Source organism: Rattus norvegicus, chromosome 4 (assembly GCF_036323735.1).
Source record: "Rattus norvegicus strain BN/NHsdMcwi chromosome 4, GRCr8, whole genome shotgun sequence".
NCBI lineage: Eukaryota > Metazoa > Chordata > Mammalia > Rodentia > Muridae > Rattus > Rattus norvegicus.
The window spans coordinates 155,277,651-155,299,926 of record NC_086022.1 but is presented as its reverse complement, the minus strand read 5'-3'; the positions used below and the strand labels follow the sequence as shown (position 1 = coordinate 155,299,926).

At 39.2% G+C, this 22,276-nt stretch overlaps 1 protein-coding gene across 1 annotated transcript in view; it reads right to left on the bottom strand.

Annotated features, from left to right (window-relative positions):
- Kdm5a (lysine demethylase 5A) overlaps positions 1–22,276 on the bottom strand; it is a 77,998-nt gene that overhangs the window by 16,195 nt on the left and 39,527 nt on the right. The window contains exons 14-24 of the mRNA NM_001277177.1: positions 20,585–20,779; positions 16,348–16,529; positions 15,663–15,787; positions 14,615–14,765; positions 12,771–12,885; positions 8,488–8,843; positions 7,231–7,369; positions 4,207–4,386; positions 3,266–3,427; positions 670–1,221; positions 174–317 (exon numbers count right to left, since the gene is read on the bottom strand). Coding sequence (NP_001264106.1) covers positions 174–317; positions 670–1,221; positions 3,266–3,427; positions 4,207–4,386; positions 7,231–7,369; positions 8,488–8,843; positions 12,771–12,885; positions 14,615–14,765; positions 15,663–15,787; positions 16,348–16,529; positions 20,585–20,779 — 2,301 coding nt within the window. The remainder of the gene's footprint in view (positions 1–173; positions 318–669; positions 1,222–3,265; positions 3,428–4,206; positions 4,387–7,230; positions 7,370–8,487; positions 8,844–12,770; positions 12,886–14,614; positions 14,766–15,662; positions 15,788–16,347; positions 16,530–20,584; positions 20,780–22,276) is intronic.

Below are 22,276 nucleotides of genomic sequence, written 5' to 3'. Positions count from 1 at the left end.
AAGATATTTTTTAAAGTTTCACTTTTGTTTTTTTCTTTAAGTTTTGAAAAACTGCCATTACAACATACTCAAAAATACATGACCAGGTTTCTCTTCCACCTTAAATACCAATGGCAGCAGTTCTAAAAACAGAACTTATCAGATAGGTATCCTTAGCCTGTCCCTATAATTACCTTCATGTCATAGCCATATGTCTCTCGAATATCTTCATCAGAGTCTGTTTCTTCATCATCATAGTCCATCGCTTGGTGGGGGGAAGAGGATACACTGCTCACCACCCGGTTAAAAGCAGACTGCTGGAAACTAGGTAAGTGTCCCTAAACAACAAAGATAAACACAGATTAAACAACTACAGGTAACTAATGTATGCTTAATAGCAACAAAATGTAACTATTTTATTTAAAAAGCAGCTAACATACTTCTTCAACAGTTAGCAGAAAATAAATATGCTACAGTTTAGACTTTACTTAGGTGAATACTTTCAGATGGTATTTCACTAAAATGACTTGAATTTTTACTGAGGAAAAACAGCAAAGCTGTGCAGGCAGAAGGAAGAAGATGCTATGGATCATAACTGCTGCAGTTATAGTTGCTTTCCCGAGTCACCAGGCTAAATACATTTAATTCATAGTCACACACTGAGACAGAAGAAGGTAAGTAGGAATTGACCTGTAAGTCTGGATTGGCGGCTGCTTTCTGGAGTTCTGCACTGATAATCTTTTCAGTTTTTTCTCGGGCTGCTTGTTCTACCATACGCTGGCTTAACACAGAGAGTTTGGCCAGGGCAGAAGACAGTTCATCTGTGGCTAAAGCTTGTCGTGCTCTATCTTGCCAACTCATAGCACGCTCTGTCAAACACTGCAGTGCTTCTCCTTCAGGCAATCGTACAGGCAACTTCTGAAGGGATACCAGGAGTGACAGAATAGTCTCTAGCCTCGGCCTCCGGGATCTCATGCAGAGAGGGCAAAGGAATTTTACGTCTTTGGCTTGCCAGCTGGATCCCTTTTTCTGGGAACCTGACTTAGGAAGGGGAACACAGCCATTATGGAACCAGTCTTTGCAGAGCTCACACTGTAGCATAAACCCACTCGCTGTCTTGCGGCAAATACAAAACTTTACTTCTTCTATGCGGTCCACAATGGTCATCTTGGCTAGGTTGGCTGCTCTGAGGGAATGCATGGCTTCAATCTCCTTTTGTTCTCGTTCTTTGAAAACTGCCACCTGTACACAACAAACATTTAATTAACAGAAATCATTCTAAAATACCCACAAAACAGCAAATGCTCAAGCTGCGGGATGTTACTTCAAGTTCTAGTATCATGGTTTCAAAGTACAGCCCATACTTTAAAGTACAGCAGCAACTTCCTGGAATGTGGGTCAGCATACAAACATTCTTACCTGTGAAGTGGACATTACATCTTAGTACTTTATGTAGGGTGCAGTATAAAGAGGATATTTATTGAAGTCAAGCACCCTAGGTACCAAGCCTGGCTGTTGGACTTACAGACAATTGAACTGTGGCACAAATTTTCCAGATATCAGATTTCTGAAAACTGGAGGCATGCCACCACCACATTTTACAATTTTAAGGATTAAATACAATTATTCACAACATAAACAATAACTAATGGCTTCCCGTTCCTCAAGGGCACGTTGTGTTCAGATAAACATTCTTATTTTCCTGTAGAAGACCTCTCCATTTCATTCAGAGCAGAAGACAGCCTGATGATCAAGTATTATTTTGTAAAACTCATTTTAACCCAGTAAATAAGAACAACTAGAATTTAAAGATTAGTAACCAGCATATTTTCTTTTTAAATACCTGGTAGTTTGGAAACAATTTTAAAATAATTTCCAGTTTTATTTGCTGACAAGACTGACTTACTAGGCAGGCTCTCTCTAATGGAAGATCACTTTCTTTGGCCTCAAATTTGGATTATTTATAAACAGAAAGAATCTTATCAAGTTATTTAGTGTATGCAAACCCCTTCATTTATGTGTTTTGTAAACTAATCTTTATTTTCTCTCTCCTTCTCAGGCCCCTAATAATTCCATTCTTCTTAACCTGTAAGTCCTGAAGAAGCACAATTCTTGTCACTGCCAGTGCTTTACTGAGCACACACCACTGCTGGATACTAGAAGGGATTTTCTGTTTTGTTTTTGTTGTTGTTTTTAATTTTGCGACAGGGTTATTCCATGTAGTTCCGGTTATCTTGGAACTCACTCTGTAGACCAGGCTAGCCTTAAATTCAGAGACTCACTTGCCTCCACCTCCCAGCGCAGGGATTAAAGGGCGTGTGCTACCACCACCTTGTGACAGTTTTTTAAAGTAACTGTTAGCAATAAGCTGATGGCTTCTTTGGAGACCATGATACTGTATTAAGAACCATAAAATGCTATGAATTCTCACTCAGCAATTCTGTTCCAAGTCAAGACTAGAAAAATGGTTCAATAAGAAAAAGAAATAGGTGAAGAAGTCATGGAAAATACCTGTGTCTTTCATTCAGTTTTCCTAGAAATTGAAGCTGTTCTTTAGGGGGAAAAAAGTGTGTGTGTGTATGCGGGGGTGGGGTGGGGTGGGGTGGGTGTCTAATTTTGAAGTTCATTTAAGGGGCTGGAGAGATGGCTCAGTGGTTAAAAGCACTGTCTGTTTTTCCCAGAGGTCCTGAGTTCAATTCCCAGGAACCATATGGTAGGTCACAATAATTTGTAATGGAATGCAATGCCCTCTTCTGGTGTGGCTTAAGGCAGCTGTGTACTCATATACATAAAATTAACAAATCTTTTTAAAAAGTATACTTAAGAGTTTTTATCCATGGAGTAACAGTGTAAGATATTATTTCAAGATCACCAAAAAATGACTTTGAATATTCTTACCAAAAAAAAAAAATGATAAATATTTGAGATCTAAAAACAAAGAGGTCCTACAAAGTAATTCACTTTTTATCCTGTACCAAAAAAAGGCTTAGAAACAAGCAAAATACCACCATACATAAGGTTTTAATTTCCTAGCAGTCAAGGGGGGGGGGGGGGGAGAAAAAGGAAAAAGTGGGGGAAAAAACCTCTCAGGAAAACAGTGAACTTTCTACACTATGACATACGTATACGTATACACACACACACACACACACACACACACACACACACACACACACACACACACACACACACAAGATAGGTAAATAAACAGTTAAGAACTTGCTAACATCTTCATAAAATTTCGAATTCAGAGAGCAAATTCAAGGTCTGTCCCTCGGATCCTTACCACCATGGCTGCGTCCCTCGTCTCCTCCAGTCCTTCTTCTAAGTCACTCAAAGGTTCAAGGTCTAGGTCCTTCTCCTTTTCTTTTTCTATTATTTCTTTTACTTTTTTCCTTCTGTTTTTGCCACTGCCATATACACCAATGTCTGTTCGTGGACTTAGCACCTGCAAAATTTTAAAAATACTTAAAAAAATGAACTCTAGTTTAAAAATTAAACCCCTTGGCGTTGGGGATTTAGCTCAGTGGCAGAGCGCTTGCTTAGCAAGCGCAAGGCCCTGGGTTCAGTCCCCAGCTCCGAAAAAAAGAAAAGGAAAAAAGAAAAAAGAAAAAAAAATAAAACCCTTGAGAGTAAAAGTAACCATTAATGGACTACTCTCCATGTACAAGGTAAATATTCATTTAACTTTATGTTTAAGAGGAAAGGTCTTAGTCTGTAGCCCAGACTGTCCTATAATTTGTGGTGATCCTTCTCCTTTAGCCACCACACCACTGGTATATTATCTAATTAATTTTCACAACTGTACACAGAAGTTACTACTTCCCAGGTTTTATTAAGAAAAACCGGACTCAGACACGGGACAACTTGTCAAAAGACAAAGGCTGAAATTCCAAAGTGTATCCTTTTTAACAACTGTCAAAGATGTTTAACTGTTTAAGATAAAAAGAATTAAATTTGTCTCTGAGGGATAATATTCTTCAGCAGAGTCTACTTACAGAGGTTTAGAGATATACTGGTTGCTTTTTCTGGATACAAAATAGATTAATGAAAAAAAGAGTTTGCCTAAGACTCCAAGTTTCAATTCCACATCTGATACTAGCTTATAGAAATTAATTATAATGAAGACTAAATTAACCGAAAAGGACCTTTCAGCAATACCTCTGAATGGAGTGGTTTGTCAGTTGCTGTGAGAATGTTAAAGCACACACATGAATTACTCTTCACCTGTAACAATGTATGGCTGGAATTCTTCTTAAGGAAGGTCCGCCCCGTCCGCTCCCTCCAGGCTCGCGCTGCTGCTACTTGTGACTCCACTTGAGGCAAGGCATCGAGGCGCACAGGGATAGGGCGTCCTTTAGCAGACAAGCTCTCAAGCTGTTCCAAGTAAGCATAGTTGCTGCCGCTCTGTAAAAAGAAAAAGGAGATCCATGCAACTTTAATTCTTCCATGGAGTCTTTGACAAAATATTTGGAGGAAAATAGTTAATGCCAACTTTTTTTTAAATTCAAAACAGGGAATGGATCCTATCCTTTTAGACCAGGCAGACAGTAGTCCTACTAAGGAACATAAGTATTCTTGCTAATTTCTGTTTTAAATAAACTAATTGGGTCTCTTTAATGAATTTACACTTCAAATTTTCTACAGAATAAGTTTTAAAAAGTTAAAATTTGTTAAAAGTTATAAGTTAAAATTAACTTAATATAGTTTATTTATTTTTGAGACAGTGTCTCAATTATCTAGTCCTAGATGAACTGGAAATGGCTATGTAGGCCAGGCTAGCCTCATACTCAAAGAGATCCACTTGCACCTGCTTCCCAAGGAATTCACTTTTTTGGGGTTTTTTTGTTTGTTTTTTAAAGATTTATTTATTTTATATGTGTAAGTACACTGTCTCTGTCCTCAGACACACCAGAAGAGGCATTGAATCCCACTACAGATGGTGTGAGCGACCATGTGGTTGCTGGGGAATTGAACTTAGGACCTCTGGAAGAGCAGTCACTTCTTAATCACTGAACCATCTTCACCGCACTGTCGTGTGCCGAAACCCCCCCACCCCCCCGATTCTCTGCATAGCCTTGATGTCCTGGAATTAACTGTTAACTGTAGACCATGCTGCCTTGAACTCACAGAGATCCACTTGCTTCTGTCTCCTAAGTTCTGGGATAAGATGTATGCTAGTACCACCTAGCAAGAAATTCATTTTTTAATGAAAAAATTACCAAAATGTTCATAAATTAATAAGGAAACCAGTAAGATAAAAAAAATACTTCAAACAACAAGCCGAAGATTGGAAATATATAAATGAAATTAGAAATGAAGAATGAATTTGCTACTAGAAGCAACTAAATACTTTTTTTTTGGTTCTTTTTTTCGGAGCTGGGGACCGAACCCAGGGCCTTGCGCTTCCTAGGTAAGTGCTCTACCACTGAGCTAAATCCCCAGCCCCGCAAGTAAATACTTTTTAAAGATTTCATGAAACTGTCTTGCCAATATGAGTGTGTAGTATGTGTGGTGCCTACAGAGGCCAAAGGTGTTGGAGCCCCTGTAACTGGAGTTACAGATGTTGTGAGTTCCCACATGAGTGCTGGGAACTGAACCCAGGTCCTCTACAAAAGCAGTAAGCCCCTTAACTTCTGAGCCATTGCTTCAGGCCCTATAAAGAATATCACGGAGAATGAGAGAACATCTTTTTTTGCAGTGTAGAAATCTATTTTACCATTATGACCTAAGTTTAATTTCTATGGACATAAGATTAAAAGCCATTAGACTGGATAGCCATTCCTGCTAAGCTATACAATGAAACCTAGGAGTGATGACTTTCCTCCTAAAAGCAAGGCATTTCAGTATTTTCATGTTATGCAATCACTTCAGTTTTTAGAACCATTATACTACATTCTAGGAAAAGGTTTTTTCTCATGTAGTAACTGATATGGTTGCTTGAAATTTTATTCAGAAAGATACACTGACACATCTGGGAAAATAAAGACAAGAAATCTATGAGGTTTTGCTGGTGTGTGGGTATGATCCAAGCACTCAGAAGACAGGAGGTCAATTCAGAGTGCAAGGCCTGCTTTAGCTACAGCTTGACGCCAGCTTGGGTTATATGAAACAGCGTTTCAAAAAATGCCCAAATAATTCTGTCAGTTCTTTACAATTAATATAGAGAATAGATATTGGAGAGTTAAGAACTTTTTGTTCATGCATAAGACCCAGGATCAGTTCACAACACCCACATGACATCTTACAACATATAATTCCAGTTCCAGGAAATCCAAAACCCTCCTCTAGTTTTTCTGGGCTTGTGCATGCATGTGGTACACAAACATACATTCCGGCACAACTACATATAAATAAACAATGATTTTAAATAATAATATATTGTGCTATTATGAAACACTAATGGCAAAAATCACTATGGTAGTAGGATAAGAAGAGTTAGCTTAAACATACAGGTAAAAATGCTCAGATATCAAAAGGGTCAACAAATAATATATTTGTTCTTACTTCTGCTGGTGCCCAACTATGATCCCTTGACTACAGAGTATCTTCTGGGTAAATCTAGAAGTCATGTAACCTGAAGAGTTAGTTGTCCTAGAAAAAGAACCTATTCACTCAGAGCCTCCAAGTTAGTATTCTACCAAAGGAAGGACTGACAGACAGTTCTTAAAAATCATCAAGGACGTTAATTCAGAAGTGGTGGTACGTGACTTTAACCCCAGTACTAAGGTAGCAGAAGCAGTTAGATTTCTGTGAACTGGAGGCTAGACTGGACTATGCAGTAATTTCAGACCAGTTTCCAGTGTGTAAGAAACTCATATTCATGAACTCATTTAATTCTTATCACACTCCCACAAGGCAAAGAGGCTGCCATCTTTATTTCTATTTTACAGACAAGAAAACTATTTCTTATTAAAAAAACTGAATGTAGTTCAACTCTGTTATGAGTTTCAGACCAAGCAGAGCTACACAGTGAGACTGTCTCAAAAAACAACAGCCCTCCACAAAAAGAGTAAAAACTGAAATAATTAGAAAATATAACTGCCCCTTTCTCTGAAAACCTGATTATCTAACTCTATCAACTTTCTTAATCAAAGCTAGTAACCTTTAAATATTTAGTATTTATTCTGAATTTTAAAATCAGAGGAAAGAATAGCAGTACTATTACTTTATTATTCATATTCTAATGAAGTAATAAGGTTTATGAGAAGGTATTACCTGATAGGTAGGCTAATCTGAACGTTTCTTTACCTGAATAGCTTCCACTTTAGCTGTCCATTCACGAGCCTTTTGTAAGGCTTCTTTTAAGGACAACACATTGGGTAGAAAGGCTGGAATGTTCTTGGCTTCATTTACAATATTTTCTAAATTTGCCATACTGTGCCGTGGTCTAAATGAACAATAAAACAGTAAGATACTAAATAAAAGTACAATTACTAAAAGAATTAAAATAGCATTTTCCAATGTATAAGAAACTCATATTCATGAACTCATTTAATTTTTATCACAATCCTACAAGGCAAACAAAGCAGCTGCCATCTTTATTTCTATTTTACAGACAAAAAACCCTATTATATTTCTCATAAAATAACCGATTACAGTACATGACACGCCTGGGGTAGATTCAGAATGAGTCTTGGCGTCAGGCTCTTTTACTACTTAGTCCTAGACTGCTTCCACTCTACCTCTCTAAAACACACCCAACGATCAGAGATGGGCATGGGAGCAAGAGAACAGGAGCCCATTCATGCTGACCACATACTTTTCTTCAACTACACTCATTAACACCTACTCATCCCCTGATGAACAAAGCAAAGCCCTTACCTCACTCACCAAACCCAAGAATCACAATGGTACTGAGAACTAGCAACAAATTATTTCAGGCTCATAGCCACAGGCAATAGTAAATAATTCTGCCTAGAGACTTGAAAGTGCTTTAACCAAGGCTCTAAACAAGTACATTATCTAATGAAAATGAAAAAAGTATGGAGAAAGTTTGGTTTTTTTTTTTTTTTTTTTTTTGGTTCTTTTTTTCGGAGCTGGGGACCGAACCCAGGGCCTTGCGCTTCCTAGGTAAGCACTCTACCACTGAGCTAAATCCCCAGCCCCGAAAGTTTGTTTTTAAGTTGGCAGTTTCAGCTTGGGATTGGAGATAGTATGGCAGATGCAGGGAGCAGATGGAGTGTGAGTAAGCATAACTTGTGTCAAAAGGCACAAGACAAATAATGTAAATGAACCAGGCTTTATGCTCTCCACCTCACTCTATTCTCTTACTTAGTATTGGCATTCTCTCTTGCGTATATGTCCTTGCGTGTGTGCCTGGAGTGATGGAGGCCAAAAGAGAGTATCAGATCCTCTGGGACTGAAGTTACAAATAGGTGTGCTATCTTCTGCTGACACTTGACCCCAAGTCTCCTGGAAGAGTAAGCAGTGCTCTTGGCACTGAGCCATCTCTCTACCCCTTGACCTAAGTTATTAAAGAGACAACTGTCACCAAAATGTGTTCACCTTGCCTGCAGGCAGACCTTCGCCTTCTCTTCCCATCGTTCAGAGACTGTAAGAAGTTCCTGTAGTTCAGCCATTGCCTTTTCCACAGCATGGTGAGGTGCCAAGCCTACCCCAGAGTCAATCAATTTCTTCATGACATCCAAAGTGACTTGTTGTGGGTCTGATAGAGTCAGTCTTACTTCATCCAGCCACCGAGCCTGCTGTAGCTCTTGCTTTAGTCGGGGCAATTCAGGTAGTTCCACATAGAGACTAGAGCCCATGTCTATTAACACTTGGAGTTTGGAAGAATCTGGAGTTTCATCCATCATGGCCTCCTGGGCACGTTCATGAAATTCTTCTACATCATCCAGCAGATTCTGAGAAGGTAAAAAATAAAACAAAACAAAAATAAACAACAGATTTTGTTTGACAGTACAGCTAGTTATAGAGTATTTGCCTAATATATACAAGGCCTGGAGTTTGATCCCCAATCTTCAACATTACTACTAAAAAAATAAAAGAACAAGTACTAGAACTAGTTCAGGCAGTGTCAATTCTAGGCCTTCCTACAGTCTTAACCAGAATAGCAAAAGATATTCAGACATCTGAAAATCTTAGTATGTTACCCCATAATTAATTTCTTTCTACACTCCCCTTTAAAAGGATTTATTATTTACGTACATGAGTGTTCTACCTATATGTGTGTTTATGTATCACATATATGTGTGAGTGCCTGGTGCCCTGAGAGGGGAGAAGAAGGTTTCAGATTCCTGGAAATGGAGTTAAGAATGGTCAGAAGTGGACTGGAGAGATGGCTCAGTGGTTAAGAGCATTGACTGCTCTTCCAGAGGTCCTGAGTTCAAATCCCAGCAACCACATGGTGGATCTGATGCCCTCTTCTGGTGTGCCTGAAGACAGCTACAGTGTACTCATATATAATAAATAAATCTTTAAAAAAAGAAAAAAAAATGGTCATAAGCAGCCATGTCAGTGCTGGGCCCACATCTGGGTCCTCAGGAAGAGCAAGCAGAACTCTGTACTGTTAAGCCACCACTCCAGCCTCCATCTCTTCAATTAAAAATTATGGCTAAATCAATAAAACATGTCTTCTTATGGCAAGGAAAGTACAATTGACTCATTCAATAAATATTAAATGCTGACTAAACTTAGACACAGTCATTTCTATAGCATAAAGCATAGAGCAAGATGGTTTCCTTAAAGTCTTTTGCAGTCAAAGAACCAGCTTATGTCCTTTATTCTTTCTTTCTTGGAGATGGGAGGAAGGGACTGTGCCAAAGTCAGAAGACAACTTGTGGGAGTGGTGCTCACCACAGACTATGCAGATATCAGGAAAGGACTCATTTGGCCTGGTGGTGAGCCCCCTCTACCCACTGAGCCACCTTGATAGACCCCCATATATTCTAATACGAGTAGATAGTAAGTATCTAAATAAAATTCTTTCAATTAATGTTCCACATCCTAAATGTAAAACAGGACAACCTAACAGAGAATGACCAAAGGTGAAAAAAGGCATATTAGTTAGCAGCAGTAACCATAGATGAGAGTGAACCAAAACTAAAACAAAGGATTAGGAAGACAATGGCTCCGTAGATAAAACGCTTGCTGTATAAATGTGAGGATTCACACAAGATGGGGCAGGAATGGTGGCCTGCTTGTGATCCCAGGACTTGGAGCCACAGAAAGGGAAGCTCTAGGGCAAGCTGGACTAGCTGAATAGGTGAGCTCCAGGTTCAGCAATAAACCCTGCCTCAGTCAGTAAAGCTGGGAGAGACCCCACCTCATTAAATAGAGAACGGTTGAACAAGACACCACTGGCCTTCACATATGCATGCACCTGTACCAATCAATGTGTTCACATATGAATATACATGTGTAAGTGTGGGCATATCATACATTCAGGAGGAGGGAAAGAAGGGAGGGAGGAAGGATGGGAGAGGGAGAGGGAGAGGGAGAGGGAGAGGGAGAGGGAGAGGGAGAGGGAGAGGGAGAGGGAGGAGGGGAGGGAGGGAGGGAAAGGGAAAGTAAAGATTAAATGAAACAACAGTGGGATGGGAATGTGGTGGAATTGTCCAAGCCTGGCAAACACTAACCAGCGCCCTACTCCTTGTGTAGAGGCAGGCAGGTTTTCATGTGTTCTAGGCTGATCTCAAGCTCACTGTGTAGGTAAATAGGACTCTGAACTTTTCTGATCCTCCTATCTTTATCTACTGAGCAATGGGTTATAGATGTTTATTGCCATGTTTTTGTTTTTTATTAATCTGATATTGGACATCAGGGCTTCTGGCATGTTATATTAATGCATTCTAACTGAACTACATACAGCCCCCCAGAGCCACTAAACACATGACTCTAGAGATGTTGAGCTCAATATATTGCTACAAGTGAGTAAAGTACAAGTAACAAACCTAAATAAGCAGAAGATGGGTGAGATAATGTCTTACAGACTAGAGCAAGTTAAAATTTCATTTTAAGCCAGGCAGTAATGGCACATGCCTTTAAACCCAGCACTCAGGAGGCAGAGGCCAGCCTGATCTACAGAGCAAGTTCCAGAACACCTAGGACTATACAGAAGAACCCTGTCTTGAAAATAAAACGAAACAAAAATGATTTCATTTGGCAACTCTGAAGACCCACAAGAGAATTTTAATCATAAAAAAGGAGTCTAATTTGAATTATATTTAAGATGGCCATTAACACCACAGAGGAAGAGAGAAAGGCATGTAAGTGAGAGGTATTGTAGAGGGTCAGAGATGGCTCAGCTGCTAAGAGCACTGACTACTGGCTGTTCTTCCAGAGGACTCAGGTTTGGATTCCAAAATACATAGGGAAATTTACAATCATTTCTAACTCCAGTTTCAGGGAATCAGATGTCCTCTTTTAGACTCCTTGGGCAGTACACATGCAAGTGGTCTACAGACATATATATAGACAAAACACCACACACATAAATAAAATACCTCCCCTCCTCTCCACCACACACGAAGATGTGGCACAGAACAAACTTTAAGTAAGAGAAATAAGAGGTTTACTGTGGGATATAGTTTGAAGCTAATAATGTAAGTTACACCGGAAACAAAGGGAACAAGTATTTTGATTCATTAGAAGGCTTTTATGATGCTTTTTAGTCTGCCTACAGAAATAAAGAGTATGCATCAGAACATAGGGTCTGTAGGAAAGAAAAATGGAAAGGAAAATTTTCAGAGCTAGACATTTGAAAATCAACATGATATAGGTGATACTTACTGAAACCAGACAAATAAGAAGTTATAAGGAGAAGGTACACCTAAAGAAAGGGGTATATTTGCTGATATATTCCAACACTTATTAGTCAAGCTAAGAACAAGAATACATAAATAAACTTGTTTTAAAAAGGGAGAAAAAGCAGAAAAGAGACACGAATTGTGTCATAAGTAGTCTTATAAAAAAACCTGTTTCTGAAACAGGCAGCTAACAAAATGCAATAAAACAAGAATGTAACTGATACTAAGATATTACAAATTGATGACTTAATAAAGAAAGCCTACCAAAATTACTAACTATGCAAAGTAACCACTTGACATACACCTTTGCCAGTTTTCTGTTTTGTTTTGCTTTAACGGCATGTGCAACCACTGTCTGGACACCTTTATGATTTTTATATGATCATAAAATAATAATAGTCCTAGGAATGTCAGAGCCCTGATTTTAAAATCTCATGCATTGTTATTAACTTACCATTATACTTTTGGTTCTTTCATGTACACTGCACTTAAAATACACTTGTGTTACACAGAACTTTGACTCAAAATTAGCAGAGAAGAATAATTCTACAGTACTCATAGTTCAGGATTTTTAAATGGAATAAAGGCCAAGGGGTTGGAGAAATGTTGTTCAGTGGTTAAGCATTAGCACTGGCTGCCCTTCCAGAGGACCCAAGTGTGATTCCTAGCATGTACGCAGTAGATAAAATGTCCTTTAACTGCAGTTCCAGGATATCTGATGCGCTCTCCTGGCCTCCATGAGTACCGCACACACATGGTACATAGGCATACATGCAGGCAAAACAACTTAAAAAAAAAAAAGTCAAGCGACTGCCTTGTCTTTCTAAAGATAGTCTATCTAAATCCCAAATCTTACATCTCTAACCTTGTATCGAGTATATATGCTATCTGAGGAACCTTAGGTACTTATGGTTCCTCAGGTAGCATATATATGAAGGAAACATAGAACCTACCACTAGTCTAGACATACAATTCTAATTTGGAACAGAAGTTCATAAACAAAACAAAAAGGAAATGTTTCACCTTTACTTGTCGAGTTTGGCTGATGACACACGGAAGACTAACAAGTTGTTGGACAAAGGCCTTCAATTCTTCTACTGTCAGTTTGGTCCGAGTCTTCCCACTATCTGAGCTCTGCCTGATATGAAATAATATTGAGACATAGAAAAATACAGTCAATCTGATATCAAATGGGGCTCCTATGCTCCTATGAATTAAACCCTTAGTAATCCTAGAATTCTAGTGTTAAATAATAGCCCTCCCCCAGATAATTATCAAGAAAGTAGCAGTCTTCTAATCTGTAACTACTACACATTTGAAACATTCAGTACATTCCCAAGGAAGCACATGAAGCTCACTGAGGAAATGAAATCCTGTGTCTTAAGAGGCTCATGGTGGGAACACTGGGTTTTAAGCTGCTTTAGACTAATTAACCCCCTAAGTACATCCCAAATTTCGTTTTGTTTTACTATAGCTACTTTTATTTTCTGTGTATGGATGGTTGCTTGCATGTATCTGTGTATTACATGAGTACAGTGTTCAGGGAGGACAGAGGGCATCAGATCTCTTGGGACTGAACCTGGGTCCTCTGGAAGAATAGTCAGTGTTCTTAACCACAGAGCCATCTCTTCAGTCCACCAAAATCTTTTACATATACACTTATTTTGAAACCGGTCTGAGCTCTGCCTGATATGAGATAATATTGACACATAGAAAAATATGGTCAAGCTTTTACCAGACTCTCCAAAGAGTCAGTGTCCTAAATGTAAGTTAATATCCGCTGGAAAATGTTTCTAGCAAAGGGTCTCTGATTAGATTTAAAAATATAAAAACTTAAAATCCATTGTGAAGTACTACAGAAAAAGCCACACAGATAGAAGAAATGTATTGAATAACTATAAAATAATACCACAAAAAACATTTATAAAATAGGAAGGAAGGACAGAAAGAGAAAGAAGTGAGCAAGCCACCTAAGATGTGGTGTGAAGAAAACTCCAAGCTGAATGAAAAGGAAACGGGAACCCTAAACAAGAGTATACCTGGTATGTATGAATAATAGCAAGTCAAAGAGTGCTGCAGAATTGAACACGAGTTTATTGAAGGAAAGAAAAATGTGAAATTAGAAATATAACTTCTCCTTAAAAAGTAAATCAGTTCTAACAAAAGATAGAAAACAAAGCTAATAACCTGAATTCAAAATATTCATATTCAAATCTTATTTCCCCAAAATTTATTTATTTTACGAATCTGAGTACACTGTCGCTCTCTTCAGACATACCAGAAGAGGGCATCAGATCCCTATTACACATGGTTGTGAGCCACCATGAGGTTGCTGGGAACAGAACTCAGGACCTCTGGCAAAGCAGTCAGTGCTCTTACCCATTGAGCCATCTCTCCAGCCCCCTCAAAGCTTTTGTTATTAAGTATCTTGACCCAAGTTGTTAAGAGACCTTTATTTTCTAGCTGTTGTGGTGCATGCCTTAAATCTCACTACTGGGAAGTCAAAGGCAGGTAGATCCTTGTGAATTTGAACCCATGTGTCTACATTTTTGGTTACTTCAGATAAAGTTGAATATACAGCTAGGTCTTTGCCCCAAAGATACTACATAAACCTCAATATTATTTCCAGCATTGAAACCAGCAGGTCTTTTGCTGTTTTCTTAGTGTAGTTTCCAACTAGCTTAAATTTAAAGAACTTCTGACAATTTATGAACACAGAGAAAGGGAGGGAGTGGAAAGGAAGAATGGAAGTTACTAGAGATGGAAGAAACATGGCCACTGGAGCAAAAAAATCCAAAGGGCCTCATAGGCCAATTAAAATGGAAAGAATAGGAATCCAGAGGAGAATTTCACTCTTCTTGGTTTACCTGTGTTTTTGTTTTTTGCTCAGAAGCAGCTGAGCCACAGAACCACAGGTCTCAGCTTCTTTTACCGCATCCCTGAGCTTTCGAAAGAGATCATTCTCTGGGTATTTCCTATCCTCAGCATCTTCCAGCATTACTCTCAATTCAATCAAATCTGTAAAGATAAATATAATAGACACAAAAAAGCCACTCTACAATGGTCATAAAGTTCTCTCAAGAGATTCACTAACATACTAGTGGAAACAATGGAGCTTTGAAGTCCCTAGTGCAAAACCTTCTGATCAGATGTTTATTCCTAATGGATGACTTTATTCAAACAAGGTATTTTGATCTGTCTCCTTTATCCCTAGTTCCCCCATCCCTTTCCCTTCTCCCAATTTGTCTCTCTTGAAAACAAACGAAAGTCTTTCAGTGTCATTAAACTAAATTTGGCTCTAGAACATACATGCCTGCTACAACTTATCTGTTCCATTTTTAAAAATTATTTATTTATTTATTTATTTATTTATTTATTTATTTATTTATTATGTTACATTATTCTGCCTGCATGTATGCCTGCACGCCAGAAGGGGGCACCAGATCTCATTACAGATGGTTGTGAGTCACCATATGGTTACTGGGAATTGAACTCAGGACCTCTGGAGGAATAGATAGTGCTTTTAACCTCTGAGCCACCTCTCCAGCCCTATCTGTTCCATTTTAAGCCAGCCAAACTAGCTGTGGTGGTACTGTTGTATAATCTTAGCACTGACACCAAAGCAAGAAAGGTCATGAGACTGAGGCCTGTCAGAGAAACAGCACATTCTGGTCACAGAAGATAATCTTAAAACTAGGCATAGCCTACAGCCATTGTAAAGAACCATACCTGCTATCTGATCTCGGAAGCTAAGTTATATCAGGTCTGCTAAGAACATGGATAAGAAAAAACTAAGTGTATATTCAACTCTGTCATTATGAGCTAGCCCTTCCATTTGTTAATGGAGAACAAAACACACAATTAAAAAGTGTTTTTTACAGTGACAGGTTTTCATAATAAAGAAGGAAACTTAACCTTTCTTATGGTTGAAGCTAGCTGATAATGCTTCTGTGACACGATTGACCCAAGTGTCATAGGACTGTGCTCTCACTTTGACACCATAAAGCAGAGATGGGAGGTCTTCAAGTGGGTATCGGTACCTACAAAATAAAAAAAGTAAAAAAAAAAAAAAAACAGAAATAAAAGCTTCAAAATAGAACAACCTGGGGTTGGGGATTTAGCTCAGTGCAAGTACGAGGCCCTGGGTTCGGTCCCCAGCTCCGGAAAAAAAAAAAGAACAACCTGAAAATGGGGGGGGGGGGGGGATATCAAAGAAACTCACGATGTGAAGGCAGAGACACAGAGAGGAGGGGGGAGGGGAAACTTATGACATTAACTCTCCATGAAACTAATTATAGTTAGGCTGGTTAGGGCTAATTTTAAAGGATGGATCCCTAATTTGAAAACTAAATAGTCAATGAAAAGTTATTTGTTTAGGAACAGGAAAGAAAGCAAAGAACAACATTAAGGTGGTTTTCTTAACAAATAATACAAGACTGCTCTTAGAACAACACTCAGGAGGCAAAGGCAGGAGGATCTCTGAGTTCAAGGCCAGCCTAATCTACATAGTGAGCTCTACGCAAGCCAGGATTACAGAAAGACCCCACCACAAAAAAAAAAAAAAAAAAAAAAAAAAAAAAGTGCAGTGACTTTTAAATACCTAAGACATTTGTTCTGCATGGGGCAGGAGCACAAATCAGTTGGATGATACAAACATACAAGTCGCTCTGGATTACAGGAGCATGTGAGAGCTGAGAGAAAACATGTGGTTCTGCATGCTGAACACTGCCGCTCATCATCAGGAACAAGTTCGAAGACTTCTTCTTCTGACATCACGACACCCTAGAATATAATTTATATTATCAGGTCAGGTCTTACCTCAAAATAAAAGAGGCTTAAAAAAATTAAAAATTAGGCATAGTGGCACTCTTTTAATCTCAGCACTCAGAAGAGAGAAGCTGATGGCGCTCTCTGAACTTCAGGACACTCAGGACTCAATGGTGAGACTGTGTCTTTTTTTTTTGGTTCTTTTTTTTCGGAGCTGGGGACCGAACCCAGGGCCTTGCGCTTCCTAGGTAAGCGCTCTACCACTGAGCTAAATCCCCAGCCCCGAGACTGTGTCTTTTAAAAAAAGGAAGAAAAAAAAAAAAAAAAACAAACAAACCAAGATATATAATCCTATCAATGGAAACTACTCAAAAGATTAATTTAAGAAAGGTCAAAAGTTAAACCCAAAAACAACATTTCAAAAAATAAGAGAGAAGACACAGCAATCCAATCTGAGAGTCTAGAATCACACAACTTGGATGAAAAACAAAACAGTGGGTTTTATTTTCTTATTTAAAATAATTAATATCAGAGGGCCAGCTAGATGGCTCAGTAGGCAGAATTGCTTGCATGAAGCCGTGACTCATTGAATTCAATGTCCACATTCCATAAGGTAGCAAGAGAGGACCAACTTCTGAGAGTACTCTGACTTCAACATGCATCATGGAAGTAGATGATTACATTCACACACATATACGTATAAAAAATTAAGTAAAAATTCATTAATACTACAGCTAGGTGACTTACATTTGTAATCTGAGAACTTGAAAGGCCAAGGCAAGAGGATTGCCAGGGTTGTGCTACAGAGTAAGAATCTGTCTTTAACAAAAAAAGAAAAAGAGGGCTGGAGAGATGGCTCAGTGGTTAAGAACACCGACTGCTCTTCTAGAGGTCCTGAGTTCAATTCCCAGTAACCACATGGTGGCTCACAGCCATCTGTAATGGGATCTGATGCCCTCTTCTGGTGTGTCTGAGGACAGTGACAATATACTCAAATATAAGAAATGAAGAAGAAGAAGAGGAAGAGGAGGAAGAGGAGGAGGAGGAGGAGGAAGAGGAAGAAGAAAATAATAACGGGGGCTGGAAACAGCCTAGTGATCAAAAGCACTTACTCCTCTCAATGAGTTCAGTTCCTATCATCCACATGGTGGCTCACAAGTTTATCTTTGGCCTCTGTGGGTATCAGGCAAGCACGTGGCGCACAGGCAAAAACACATATGCACACATAGGAGATGCACCCCCACACCCCAAATGAAATCAAATCTTACCCTAGTCATAATGGCTAAGATAAAAAAAAACAACCAAAAACAAAAACAAACAAACAACAACAACAACAACTGAGGCCGGAGAGATGGCCCAGTGGTTAAGAGCACTGACTGTTCTTCCAGAGGACCCAGATTCAGTTTCCAACACCCACATTGCTCACAACTATTTGTATCTCTGGTTACAAGGAATCAAAAGACTTTTGTCCTCCATCAGTACTGCATGGATGTGGTGCATATACACACATGCAGGCAAACACTCATCATATTAGAAACAAAAAACAACTGACCACAAACACTGACAAGGATATGGGAAAAGGAGAACCCTCAATTCACAGCTGGTGGGACTGCACAGTCCAGACATTCTGGAAATCAGTTTGAGAATTCTTAAAAAGCTGAAAATAATTCTTCCTTATGACCTAGGTGCACCATTATTTGGCCTATGGCTAAAGGACTTAACATTCTTTCTGCAGTAATTTGCTCAGCCATGTTCACTGCTGCTCTATTCACAATACCTAGGAAATAGCAACAACCTAAATATCCTTCAACTGATGAATAGATAATGAAAATGTTCATATACACAATGGAATGCTATTCAGTTGTTAAAAAAAATGGAATCATAAAATTTGCAGCTAAATGAAAAGAACTAGAAACATTACATTGAGTAAGGTAACCAGACCCAGAAAGACAAACACTGTAAGATCCTCTTACTTGTGGTCCCTCTCTCTGAATCTTCAAATATAAGTATATAACCTGAAGTAACCACAGAAACCAGGGAAATACAAGTGGATCACAGAGGGTGGTACAGTGTGGGAACAATTCTAGAGGAGAATAGCAGTACCACCAGTGCCATGAAGGGCAAAACGGGAAACATGAGGGGAAAACAGAGACAATAAAAACTGGGGCAGAGGGGCTGGGGATTTAGCTCAGTGGTAGAGCGCTTACCTAGGAAGCGCAAGGCCCTGGGTTCGGTCCCCAGCTCCGAAAAAAAGAACCAAAAAAAAAAAAAACTGGGGCAGAGATGCATAGGCGAATGCCAGCAGCAAACCGCTGAGCTGAGAACGGGATCCCCGTTGAGGGAATCAGAGAAAGGACTGAAAGAGCTTGAGGGGGCTTGAGACCCCATATGAACAATGCCAACCAACCAGAGCTTCCAGGGACTAAGCCACTACCCAAAGGCTATACATGGACTGACCCTGGGCGCCAACTGCATAGGTAGCAATGAATAGCCTAGTAAGAGCACCAGTGGAAGGGGAAGCCCTTGGTCCTGCAAAGACTGAATCCCCAGTGAACATGATTGTTGGGGGGAGGGCGGTAATGGGGGGAGGATGGGGAGGGGAACACCCACATAAAAGGGGAGGGAGAGGGGTTGGGGGATGTTGGCCTGGAAACCGGGAAAGGGAATAACAATCGAAATGTAAGTAAGAAATACCCAAGTTAATAAAGATGGAAAAAAAAAAAACAAAACTGGGGCAGAAGGAAGAAAGAGGAATAACTAACACTAAGGATATTTGTAGAAGTCATAAAGAATCCAACTGTTTAATACACACACACACACACACACACACACACACCCACACACACCCCACACTCAGTTTAAATAAAGTTACATGACACTTGGGGTGATAGTGTTCCCCCCCTAAGTGCCACATCATATCTAATAAGAAATCCAGTATTTGACATGAGAAAGGAACTCCTCTTTGAGTTTCTGGTCAAGTGAGTCTAGGTGACTCTCAAAAGAAAATAGGCTAATGTTGTCCCTGCTTGCCTCCCAGAGGTTGAATGTAAGTCCGTATTACTGAAGATACCATACACTTTGGAAACAGGACTAAGAGGAATCAAGTGTGATTTATCTCAGACCCCTTCCCCACTGAGGCCTAACTTTCATGGTACCAGAAGGATTTATACAGGCTGCCAAAGGAGAAAAGCAATCAATAGGCCTACCCAGCTGGGGCACTTACAAAGCACAACAATGACCAACATAGCAGGTATCACCAGAGGTTAAATAATGGCACTTATATCTTGGCAGTAACCAACAGTTGCCTAATTGAATTTAAGGCCTGCTCAATTGGAGGGAATTCAAGCCTTGTAAACCTTGCCAACTGCCTAGAAAAGAATCTACTACTTTGCTACGCCAGGATAATTTCTAGCTGCATTCTAAATATTTAGTTTTATATGCACACATTAAATCTCGCTTCTATTCCTCACCAAAGAAGCTTCTTTTTGGCAGAGACCATTATAAAAACCCATTAATTAGGCACAATGGAGATTAAAGCTGACACATCTACAACATAAACCCTACACCTAAGGGGTCAGAAAACAACAGGGAAGAGGGGCAAGGAAAGGTAGATGCTCAGAATGTCTTCTGTGCCTTCTAAATATGACAGGAAAGCCACACTCATGATCACCTAAACAAGACCTGAACAATGACATCACCAGATGACATGCCAACATGGAAGGGGTGATCTCAATAAGCTCTACTCCTAGGTGATTCCTAATGACTGTTTGGAGAGGGAGAGAGCAGGTCTTCCTAGCAATGAGTCCTCTAATTGGTTATCTAACACTAAGTAGTCAGACATCAAAACATAAATACAAGCAACTCCAAATGAACTCAGCAGGTTGCAGTTATACATGTATAATAATTAAAGAAAAAGAGGCAATGAATTTGAGGCGGGTGGTTTTGGGGATATGGGAGTTGAGAGGAGAAACAGGTAATAAAGGAAATACACTTCTTATATATAAAATTCCTAAGGAAAAACAAAATACAGAGGGAAGGTGGCAGGAAAGAAATTAACTCAGCACACTCACCATTTGAACAACCGATTCCCTCAATCGTGTTTCTTCTTCAGTCATGAGAGTCAACTCTTTGCATACCATGGCAGCCAGCCCCACATCTAAGCATTCTGGATCTGCTGCCATCTTGAAAATGAGTTCCTCATGTGAAAAGACACAATGGCGCCTCAGCCGTCGATAGTGATTTACACACTGACGTCCAATGGGCAACTGAAAACAACAGATTTCAAAATTAAATTATTTTTGATATGTCCTAACACAGACCTTAATTTACTTTCAGGTACTCATTTTTATTCTAAAGAAGCTAAAATAAATCGCATCTGAACAAAAGATCTAACATTAATTGTAATTCTTTGTAAGCCGGCCAAAATTCCACAGGTTTGTCCCCAGATAATGTCCATAAACTGATGTGCTAAGTTTCTGCCCTAAGCTGCCAATTTTTAACTCACTGTGCACAGGAAGAATCTAAAGGGACTTAAGCCTAGTAATGCAGGTCTTTAGTCCCAGCACTCAGGAGGTAGAGGCAGAAAGATCTCTGAGCTTGATGCCAGCCTCTTCTACACATAGAGATCTTCCTGTTTTGGAGGTGGATGGGTGGGGCACTAAACCAAAAAGAAACTGAAGGGTAGAACAGGACGGCACGAAGTTATAATTCCATCATTTGGGAAGTGAGAGTATCAGAAATTCAAGGCCATCCTTTGCTCATTTGAGCCCAGGTAGGGGTACAGAAGACTCCGCTAAATGAATGAATGAATGAATGAATGAATGAATGAATGAATGAAAAAAAGGTGAAGTGTGTCTTGAAGTTATTTCCATATAACTCTGAAACCAGTATAACACAGGGATACCCTAAATTACAAAGAAAAAATATTACAATAAATTTTACAGTTCAGGCTGAAGTATTAAAAATGAAAAAAAAAGGGGGTTGGGGATTTAGCTCAGTGGTAGAGCGCTTGCCTAGGAAGCGCAAGGCCCTGGGTTCAGTCCCCAGCTCCGAAAAAAAGAACCAAAAAAAAAAAAAAAAAAAAGGACTATTATTTAAGCAATTTACATAATCTGATTTGTCATTGTTTTTTAAAATAAGAACCAAAGCAATGGATGATTTAGATTCTAGCCTCTAGAAATTCTTTTAGTAACAACCAGCCTTGCAGAAAGATTTCAAAACCGTGAAATCACTAGATAATACACTTTGTTTTCTCTAACAGTAAAGTCTATACAGATATAAATGATCACTTTTCAAAAATCAATAGATATATTCTGTAGTTGGAGATGTACTCCACTGGTACAGCACGCCTCAGCCAGCACAAGGCCCTGGGTTAGAACCACGTCACCAAAAAATACAAAGCCCAAATACAAAGTCTCCTTAAGACAGAGCCTGAAAATTTCCATAGCCAGTTTGTAAACCAAATTATGACAGAAACTACACTCTTATTTCATCATTCCTACACTCAGCAGAAATATTATGATGGTTAGAGCTCATATTTAAACTTAAAACCTGTAACACAAAGGGACAAAAAGAGGGATCAGAGTCACAGAGTGTGTGAAAGTTATCTAAACCAAGAAGTATTGTTGTATTCATTAAATGAATCCAAGAAAACATTTTGAACTTGTGGCTGTAATTGTCCACTAATGGCATATAACTGCTTTGTATCTTACCCTACACCCCACCCCTTCAGGGTTTCTGACACAGGGTCTTACACTGCAGTC